Source organism: Oncorhynchus kisutch, linkage group LG6 (assembly GCF_002021735.2).
Source record: "Oncorhynchus kisutch isolate 150728-3 linkage group LG6, Okis_V2, whole genome shotgun sequence".
Taxonomy (NCBI): Eukaryota; Metazoa; Chordata; class Actinopteri; order Salmoniformes; family Salmonidae; genus Oncorhynchus; species Oncorhynchus kisutch.
The window spans coordinates 33,246,266-33,256,576 of record NC_034179.2 but is presented as its reverse complement, the minus strand read 5'-3'; the positions used below and the strand labels follow the sequence as shown (position 1 = coordinate 33,256,576).

The 10,311-nt window shown below is 45.4% G+C and overlaps 1 protein-coding gene across 1 annotated transcript in view; it reads right to left on the bottom strand.

Annotated features, from left to right (window-relative positions):
• Nucleotides 1-753: 753 nt before the first annotated feature.
• Nucleotides 754-10,311, bottom strand: part of cxadr (CXADR Ig-like cell adhesion molecule) — a 56,855-nt gene continuing 47,297 nt past the window's right edge. The window contains exons 4-7 of the mRNA XM_020484547.2: nucleotides 7,918-8,073; nucleotides 7,191-7,313; nucleotides 6,882-7,020; nucleotides 754-5,249 (exon numbers count right to left, since the gene is read on the bottom strand). Coding sequence (XP_020340136.1) covers nucleotides 4,964-5,249; nucleotides 6,882-7,020; nucleotides 7,191-7,313; nucleotides 7,918-8,073 — 704 coding nt within the window. The 3' untranslated portion in view covers nucleotides 754-4,963. The remainder of the gene's footprint in view (nucleotides 5,250-6,881; nucleotides 7,021-7,190; nucleotides 7,314-7,917; nucleotides 8,074-10,311) is intronic.

Genomic DNA, 10,311 nt, shown 5'->3' with positions numbered 1-10,311 from the left:
GGCAATAGCATACACCACAGGATCATCGGCATACGTTTACAAGTTACAATTTTTCACAATTAATATTGTTAACGTAAACAGTAAAAGGTACAGGACCCAGAATCAACCCCTGCGGGACACCTTTTTGTAATGTCCAGAAAACCTGATTTAACACCATCAGTCAATACACATTGAGTTCGATCTGTCAAGTCATTTGTTTTTAACAGTTACATGCAGCCTACTCCAGGCCGATTGAGGAAAGCCTGTGAATTAGCAGTGAGTGATGAAACGTATCAGGTCAATGAAGAGGGTAGCACAATGTTGCCTTTTATCCACATCATTTATAACTAGGGATGCAGCAGAGATAGTACTATGACCTGGTATAAAAACTCAACTGATGTACATTTAGAAATACATTTCAAAGATAAGAAAGATCTCAGCTGAGAAGGAATCAAGGATTCTAATATTTTATGGGCCGCCTTCCAAATCTTGGGGATAGTACCAGATAACCGTCAGGTTAAAAATATAGGTTAATGATTCAGCAATCAGGGGGGCAGAGAGCTGTAAATTGTTAAATGAAAACAAAAATTCACTAGAAGTTGATGGGTTAACCGTCGAGTTAGCTAGAGGATGGCAGATAATTGCTAGGCAGGAAAGAAGAGGAATTTGTACACTTTAGCGCACTTCCCTTAAAAAAAATATGTTTATGAATTATATCAGACAGAGTATGTAATGATTTTGCGAGAAATATGTATTTTTTATGTACCTGACCAATTTTTACAGTTATACTCATTTGTGCATGGGCATTCAGTCTCAAAACAGTCTGAACAGTCTGATGGTTCTCAGTTCATGTCTGTTTCCAACTTCTTTGGCACTCTACAGGACCCCAAGGCTAATTAAAGTTATTATTGGTATAATTAATATCTTAAAATGAAAATAGTAATAAAATTAAAAAAATTGGGCTGCTGGCTCAGGGCCATTTTAACACTCCGTTATAATTGCCCCCAACCTTAGCAGTCAAACTCATGGTGAGGAACATTATGCTAGTTTGAAATATTGGACAGTACAAAGTTCACCCCTAAAAAGCAAACATTTGCTTATAAAACGAGCAAATTTAGATATTTGGCAAAAACCTTTCTAGTAGGGAGAGAACCTAAACAGGTATGTACTGAGTGAGTTTCATTACTCTAGCTTTTTTCTGTTTGGAGAAATTCAAGTTGTTACAATTTCCACCAGTCTCCCCTACACAGTTTTGATTCAAGCGATATGCCCAACACAAACCAGGCTGTGCTGGCTCTGATATTTTATTTTCACATGGTCCTTTCCAGCATGGCTCAAGCAACACTGGTGGATGCGTACCCAGGCCAGTCCAGTACAGCTCGGCCCTATGGTGCGAATCAGGCTAGTATACGTAATGCTCTAGTGCTGCCTGTTTCAATGGAGCTGTGGATTTTTGCCAAGCAGTTTCTGATCGTACTGCCTCTGTGCTTCATTGATTAATTATAGTCATTAGAGGTTAGAAAGTCACCTCAACTGGCGTTAGGGGTGAAAATCACTGCCCGATTAAAATTCATCAGAATGGAAGCCTGCAGGAGGCCAGCCAGGGCTCCAGAGGATAAAGATAGGCTGGCTGCTGAGACCTGGTTAGAGAAAAGCACTATGATTTAAGACAAAGTCAACAGCTGCTGCTATGGAAAAGAAAGGACTATTTTTTCATTTTATGTCCTTTTATTATTTAAAAATACAGCACAAAAATGACACAAAGAAAAATTAAAAACAGGTTTGATCACACAATGTGCAAACAAACCCCCGAAAGAAAAATATTAATACAATATTAGTACACTTCTTTTAAAAGCTACAGTAAATATCATGTTAGTAGTTCTTATCATTAATTTCCAGAGTTGAGAGGGACTATACAATATGACTCTGTACAGTTTGTCAGCAGTTGAAGGTCTATTCTACTAAAATACTATATATATATATATATATATATATATATATATAGGCCCCCTCCAGACATTCAGACACACACACACACTCAGTTCCCTGGGCTTAGAGAGAACTGACAGCTTTTCCACCTTGGGGTAGTGCATGGGGTGGGTTTTAATTCACATCCTGCCTCGGTGCAGCAGGAGGATGTGGCTGCTGTCCCATGGGTGTGAAGTTACACCTGCCACAATGAGGAGAGGCACGAGACTATTATATAATTCAGAAAAGTGCTCAACACCCATCACCTCCACTTCATCCACCCCAAATCTACCACATTCTATTCACACACAGAACGGGCTCTGTTACAATAACCATGCTAGTATACTATTTAGAATCTGGACACACACACATCCATGTCAAACTTATACAATCCATAACATGGCTGATCCATCAAATAATCATTCATATTCATTCTAACTAAGATGCTAATGTGGATCCTGAAACAGAGTGCCCAGCTGAATGAGCAGGCTTTCACCCTCTACTGTTATAACACCCAGCGATCATGTTTTAGATACACATTAACCAAGCAAAGTACTGCAGAGCATCATTATACATACAGAGCACTAGAGTAAGTGTGGTGGGATAAGTTCTAGTGATCGTGTCACATTTACACATACAACCAAAACCTTCATACAAATAAAACAAAAAATTAAATAATGAATTAAAAAAGAAGCAACAACTGTATGAGTCAATGTTTGGGAAATGTTTTAAAACATTGCAACAGTTTAAATACAGAGCTAATGTAAACTGCGATGCAGTATTACACAGGATCCGGAACCATGTAAAGTGGACTGGTTATTATACCCGATGTAGGCCTGGTACTACAGGTCCATTATAGCCAAACTATAAGTACTGAAGCCAACTCTTGTGCCAAGCACCATACATGGAAATGATAGTTGGCTACAAAACATACATGTATGGCGCACATCAACAATAAAAGGCAAGCACACAACCAGGGAGGTGTCTGTGTCCACTGAGACATAGACATCTACTTAGGGGCCTGTGGCTACAACAGTATGTGTGTGTGATACAAGTCAGTACAGACAAGGCACAGTGATGTCAATCACAGAAACAAGTCATCTGGGCTGAGCAAAAGCACTGGGGCTGTGAGTAAGACTGGGACCAGCCTGTTGTGACTGACTGCGTGATAGAGCTAGGGTACAGCATGGGAACCCTAGAGAACAGTTACTGTACTGTAGGTGCAGCCTAAACCTGTGAATACCTGTGACTCAGTATTCTAATGTTTACTTCTTCCCCTTAACACTCAATTCCTTCCATATATCACGTAACATACTTACTAACATACTGTAACATACATGTACATCCTTCATTTATCCATCACAAATGGTAGTGCATGAATGAACCACTAAACTTAATAATGACCATTGAAAGAGGTGGTTCATTGCGATATTGAATCCTAGGTATGCGGTTCCAAATCCAGAATGTTTTCTGGGAACGACTGTGGAGAGACCTTTTGGTTGTATGGTTAAACAACAGAGAGGGTTAATAATAGCGAACAGTGTAACCGCGGTCATCCTGCTAATACAAAATGTGTGTTGGGGGAGGGGTGTACTGGTGGGGTGAGAAGGGTTGGGGGCCTGAGCTGGTGGCAGTCAAACACAATCAAATATGATTGTTCAGTGAAGCCACACGCCCCTATTCTCCAACACACTGCCTGTTCTAGGAACTTGTAGAGAGGGGTGGGAGAAAGGGAGAAGATGGGGTGTAAGCCTGGCAAAGAAACAACAATCCACCAATCACAAGATGGGGTGGCTTAACTCCCCCCTCCCCCCCGTGTCGTTGACCAACCCTGATCGTCCATCCCTCCCAGCCCAAGCTGGACCATTCAAATGGTCAACTGCTCTCAAGGCTGGCAAACATGCCCATTACATCAGCCAGTCCAACCAGTGGAATGAACATCTTTATAAAGGTAACCACATGATAACAAACTAATTTGAAAAGCAGAAATCTTGAATCCCTTCGGCAACCACTATTCTTAAAATAGATTAAACAAATGTGTGTGTGGAGGGGTTATTGTCAAATATGCAAAATATTTTAAAACATGTTACTGAGAGATTTGATATAAACCTTTGTCTGATTATATTTTTGGCATTTCATCCAAAGACTGTGGAGTAGGACTGTACATTTCCTCCGCCCAGAAACACATCAATACAACTGTCATACTTTCACAGTACAAACCCACCATAGGTCAATCAGAGACCTTGGTTTGCTCTGCACACATCTCTAGGGACCGGGCCAGCTAAATTAAAAAGCACCATGCATTCAACTATGTACAAAGCAACCTTTCTGAATTGACCATTAAAATGTAGCTAGCCACCCTAGTATTTTTGTGTCTGCTTATCAGAAAGATCTGGAAGTAAAATTCATAAAAGGATCTGTTGTTTTTTGCCTTCAGTAAATAGTTCATAGTGGGCCTGATGTGATATGGTACAGTACTGCATCTCTTTTCTCCTCAGTACGGCACCACAGCTGATGATGAGTGGTGGAGGACATAAAATCAGTCAGCCCAGTCACCCCACCTCCTCTCTGGCTAGTGTCCCCCAGTCCCACCCCTCCCTCTCTCCAGTTACCAGACCAACCCCCCACCTCCTCTCTGGCTAGTGTCCCCAAGTCCCACCCCTCCATCTCTCCAGTTACCAGACCAGCCCCCCACCTCCTCTCTGGCTAGTGTCCCCCAGTCCCACCCCTCCATCTCTCCAGTTACCAGACCAACCCCCCACCTCCTCTCTGGCTAGTGTCCCCAAGTCCCACCCCTCCATCTCTCCAGTTACCAGACCAACCCCCCACCTCCTCTCTGGCTAGTGTCCCCCTGTCCCACCCCTCCAGTTGCCAGACCAGCCCCCCACTTCCTCTCTGGCTAGTGTCCCCCTGTCCCACCCCTCCCTCTCTCCAGTTGCCAGACCAGCCCCCCACCTCCTCTCTGGCTAGTGTCCCCCTGTCCCAAACCTTCCCTTTCTCCTTCGTTCTCTCTCCATTACACAATGGAGCCGTCCTTGTTTTGGGCGGGGATCATGACAGGGATGCCGCCCATGCGGCTGAGGTTACGGCCGGCTATCTTGCTGGCGACAGGCGGTGGCAGGGGTGTGTGGCTGGGGGGCCTGTCATACTCCTCCACAGAGGGGATCTTGTCATACTGGGGCTTGAGGGCGTACTCATGCAGGTTGGAGGGGGACATGGAGCCCAGGGAGGAACGCTGGCTGCCCACGCTGGTGAAAGAGCGAGCCGTCGACACGCGGCTCTTCGGAGGGGGAACGTCCTCTCTGAGAGAGGGGGGAAAAGAGTGAGATGGGCAATGTAAACAACAAGAGACAAGCTTTTCCGCTCCCCTTTCACATTCACTTGGGATTTCACCTAGTTGTCCAGCCAGACAGAGTCAGAGAGAGATCAACAAGGATATAAGATTGATATAAGAGAAAGACAGAATGGGGTGGGAGAGACAGAAAGAGGGGGTGAAAGAGAGAAACAGGCCAACAGAGAGAGGAGACAGGCAGAAAAAGGGAGAGGACAGACTGACTGAAAGAGAGAGGGTGAGGCGAGTGAAAGAGACAGAGACAGAAAGAGGGCGAGAGACAGAAACAGACAGAGGACGAGCAGAAAGAGGGAAGGGACAGACTAACTGAAAGAGAGGTTGAGGCGAGTGAAAGAGACAGAAGGAGACAGAATGACAGTGTGGGAGAGAGAGAAAAACAGATGGAGAGAGAGAAAAGGGACAGACAGAGTGGACAGACAGAGTGGGTGAAAGGTAGTGAGAAAGATTATAGCTAGTGACGATGGAATGTAGTTCTAGCTGTGCCAGCTCTGATCAGCCACAGTAATATTCTCAACAGTGGTAACTAAGCAACATTCATTCCCATCAACCCCTTTCTACTCCCAGAGCAACACAATTAACACATAATAACCTGCAATAATCCATTAAAGAGCTCAATCAAACAGCATGAGGGGCCAGTGGCTTTGAATATGTTGGTAAATGTGTGTGCACAAGTGTTTGTGTATGCATTAATATCCCTAAGCGTGTATTAGTGTCTGTATGTGTGCCGCCATGTGTGTGTGTGTGTGTGTGTGTCAGGACTGGGCACACAGACACAGTGCTCATTGGGCTAATTCTTATGGTGCTCCACTGTGCAGTGTCCAGGCTGATGCTAGCAGACCCAAAGACAGAGGGACAGAGAGACACAGAGAGAGAGAGAGAGAGAGAGAGAAAGAGAGAGAGGGAGGATGCTGTGTGGATGGAACACTGTGTCCAGGGGGGCTGGGCAGGACAGACACAGGAACCACAGAACAAATAAAAAACCCAAACTGATTATCAGACGTTTATTTGAAGAAGGGGGAAAAAAGCTGATGGTGCGACAACCTTTTTTCCATGTCCTTTGCTGTGTGAGTGACCGGATAGGGAGGAGCTGGGGCCAGAGAACGTGGCACGGTCACGCTTTCTTTGATTTATTGCAGGCTACAGCAGCCAAATTACCGAAATAAAAGACAACCTTTAGAGGAACCTATACACTCTTCCCACAATGCTATTAAGATAGTTGTAATGTACTGTATACTACACTGTTATATGTGGTTATATGCGGAATCACGGACATTGAAAGTTAGTGTTGTGCAATGACATTATGTGCAATGCTCAGTGACCTGGACACCAAGGGGATGTGCAATATTGAGTATATGAGGGCGGGGGGTAGTTATGTTATGGGGAAGGGAGGGGTCAAGCCATTAAACTGTCATTTCTGTTGTTCTTCATTAATGTGTATGTTTACTATGTCTGGCTATTCTATCGCAGTGCATTTTTGTCAAGCAAATGTCTGTGAACATCTGACAAACACATCTAATCTAATAGCTGTTGGATGCAGTTAATGCCAGTGCTGTACAATGGTGTAATAATGTAGTGACCGTACCTGATCTCGTAAGAGATCTCCTTCTCGTACTTCTTCCTGTGGTGGGCGCGGCAGCAGCAGAAGAGGACGATGGCGATGATGATGAGGGCCAGCAGCACAGCGATGATGGCTCCAGCTATGATACCAGCAGTGTTGGGTGCTAGACCACAGATCATTAAAAAAATATACATGATACATGATCAAATTCCACAATTCCACCATACAGCCAATACAGGTCCAAGCACCAATCCACACCAGATAAATGAAAACATTGATAGTCTTCAATTAAAGAGCAGATAAAGGTGAATCAGGGGGTGGTGAGGGACTCACGGGGAGTGATGCCAAGCTGTAGAATACACTCCTCCATGCCCACGTGGTTCTTAGCTGTGCAGCGGTAGGTTCCTGAGGAGCTGATGGAAGCGTTCCTTACATTCATGGTGCCTCCCACAGGGTCTACAGACATAGAGAGGCTGAGAGGTTACAGGGGCACGTTCAGGAAGCCAAAAAGAAATTGGATTTTTTTTTGTCCATTTACTTGAGTTGGCAGTGAATATCCATTCTGTTTGAAATCATCAGCTCCATCTGAGGATGGTGAAAATCTTCAATAAATACAATGAGTATAGAAAATATTAAGAACACCTCTTTCCATGACAGACTGACCAGGTGAATCCAGGTGAAAGCTAGGATCCCTTATTGATGTAACCTGTTAAGTCCACTTCAATCAGTGTAGATGAAGAGGAGGAGACGGGTTAAAGAAGGATTGTTACGCCTAGAGACAATTGAGACATGGATTGTGTGCCATTCAGAAGGTGAATGGGCAAGACAAAAAAATGTAAGTGCCTTTGAACGGGGTATGGTAGTAGGTGCCCGGCGGTTTGTGTCAAATATTGCATTGCAATGTTGCTGGGTTTTTCATGCTCAACAGTTTCCTGTGTGTATCAAGAATGGTCCATCACCCAAAGGACATCCAGCCAACTTGGGGGGGTCAACTGAATATTTGGAAGGTGTTCCTAATGTTTGATATACTCGGTGTATATTTACATCCTGTGTGTGTTACCTAGCACGGCTGAGGCAGGCAGAATCTTGCTGTCACTGGTCTTCTCCCAGGTGTACTGCAGGGGGTTGGTCCCCTCACTGGATGTACACCTCAGGACCACGTCCTTACCCTCCTGGGTGGGGCCTTCAGTAGAGCATCTGGGCTTGGACGGCCTCACTGTCAAGGGAGAGGGAGGAGGGGGAGAGGGCATAAGCTATTAGAGATGGCATACATGGCGGAAAACAGAAATTAGCTTGAAGCTACACAAACCCTTCCTCATTTTCCAATGCACACCCCCTTAGCAGGTTGCTGAGCTCTGTGTGTGTGTCCCCTTCATAGCAGCAGTCATCAGCATAATGAGAGCAGTAATCAGGGTAATTGATACAGCTGCTGTCATTACAGGTGCTGTCACTAAAGATGATGAAGATTGGAGAGTGACGTGCACACACAAGGGGTAGGGCCTCTCTGGGAAAGCCAAGCGTACGCAAACAATTTCCTCAGTCTGTTGGCAGGAGATGTGATGAGAATTCAAAAGCAAACAAAGCCCCAAATTGAAACCAGGCCGGATCCAGTGCAAGTCAAAGATGAACAGACCAACTGACAGACTGTCTGTCTGTCTGCTGGAGAGGGTGGGATGAGGTATGGGTACTAAAGCCAGGGGTGGGAGGTGGAGGGGCATTCTAAATATTGTCGTCTTTAGGAAGCCTGATTGGCCGTGTGTGAATGTGTGTGTGCGTCTGTGTGTATATCTCTCTGTCTCTCTCTGTGTGCATCTCTCGGATAGAGCTTTGTGCTAGAGCGCTGACATCATGGTTTGGTAATGGGCGCTGTAACAACAAAGCCCAGGGAAAGGGAGGGGAGAGAGAGGAGAGGGAGGGGAGATCAGGGACAGGGACTTATCAGGCAGAACCATGTGGATTAACATCAGACAGCCCTGTCCTGTGGGACACGGCAGCACATAGATTAGTATGGGCTGTGCGCTGCACTAAAAGGCAGGGGGTCAGGATGGACAGAACGAGAGAGGGGAGGAGAAATGGAAGAGAAATTAAATGAGTGCTGATGGACCGGGGGGGGGGGGGGACGCGAGGAGGTAAAAAGAGAAAAATAATGTCTTGAGACAGACAGATACTGTAGAGAGTGTGAGATCGGTTGTGGTGGACTACATGGATGTGGTGTAATATGAAGTGCTGAAGATAAGGAGATGTATTGGTTGTGCTGGACTATATGGATGTGGTGTAATATGAAGTGCTGAAGATAAGGAGATCTATTGGTTGTGGTGGACTACATTGAGGTACTGATAGGACACAGTATAGATAGAGGGAGAGTGATACATTGTGGTAGACCACAGTAGGGTGGCTATAAAGACAATGAGGGATCAGTTGGGACTGAGGCCAGGGAGACAGAAAGATTGGCTTTAGAGAGGTCTAGGTAGGGCTGATTGGTTGTTTGGACTCAGGGAGCGATTGGCATGTTAAATACTGTAGTGGCGTATGAGTAATGAGATAGTGATTGGGACTAAGGTGAGGGAAAGAGGAATTGTGATTGGCTGCCGAAAGCTGTAGTGAGGTAGCGGCAGACACTGATCAGTTGCGAGGGTTGCTGACATGCCTGTCCGGTGTGCTGTACTGACTGCAGGTGTGCCCTCTCCTTCTGTTACCTTCACTGTCGATCTTCATACAGGGAGACAACACGCACACAGCTCCTAACGTTACCTGCACTCAGGACAAATGCCCCTGTGTGTGTGTGTGTGTGTGTGTGTCTACTTCCTGAGAGAGTGTGACCGTGTCCGTCCCTGCCAATGCGCTCGGGAGCATTTACGTTCCGGTGACGATATTGACCTGAAGGTAAACTGCGGCGCAGGCAAGATGTCTTCCTGTCTCCTTGTCACACTGCTCTCCTCTAGAATAGGAATAGCTCTGCCCGAGTGGTCAATGCCTGTAGGCCTGTCAGACCCACTACCAGGCGGCGGCACTAAACTAGTAAAGACACTAGATGACCAGCTCTGTGGCCAAGAAATTCCTCTGCACAGCTCCCTAAGGACCATCACCATCTGCCTGCCTAGGTATTTGCTCTAGTCAGCTCAAGCCCATCTCTCCTTGGCTGGCTCAGGTACACTGAACAAATCTAACCTTCCTTCCTGTAGACATGAGAGAGGCTTCGAGCCAGCCTTGCCGGTGTAAAGGAATGGCTAAAAAGACAGGTTGTTTTCATCTAGTTCCTGGTAAAGGAAGGTAAATATAACACCAACAGATCATGTCACAAAACCAGTTTCTCAGATGTGGTTAACCAGGAAAACAACCGTGTCCTAATCACATTTTATTCAGGCAAACACAGTGTTTATGAGAAATCCTTCATCAGTGCGGGGCTCTAATAACAGTTCATATGTTGTTTGACCACAGCCGTCAGCCCACACTG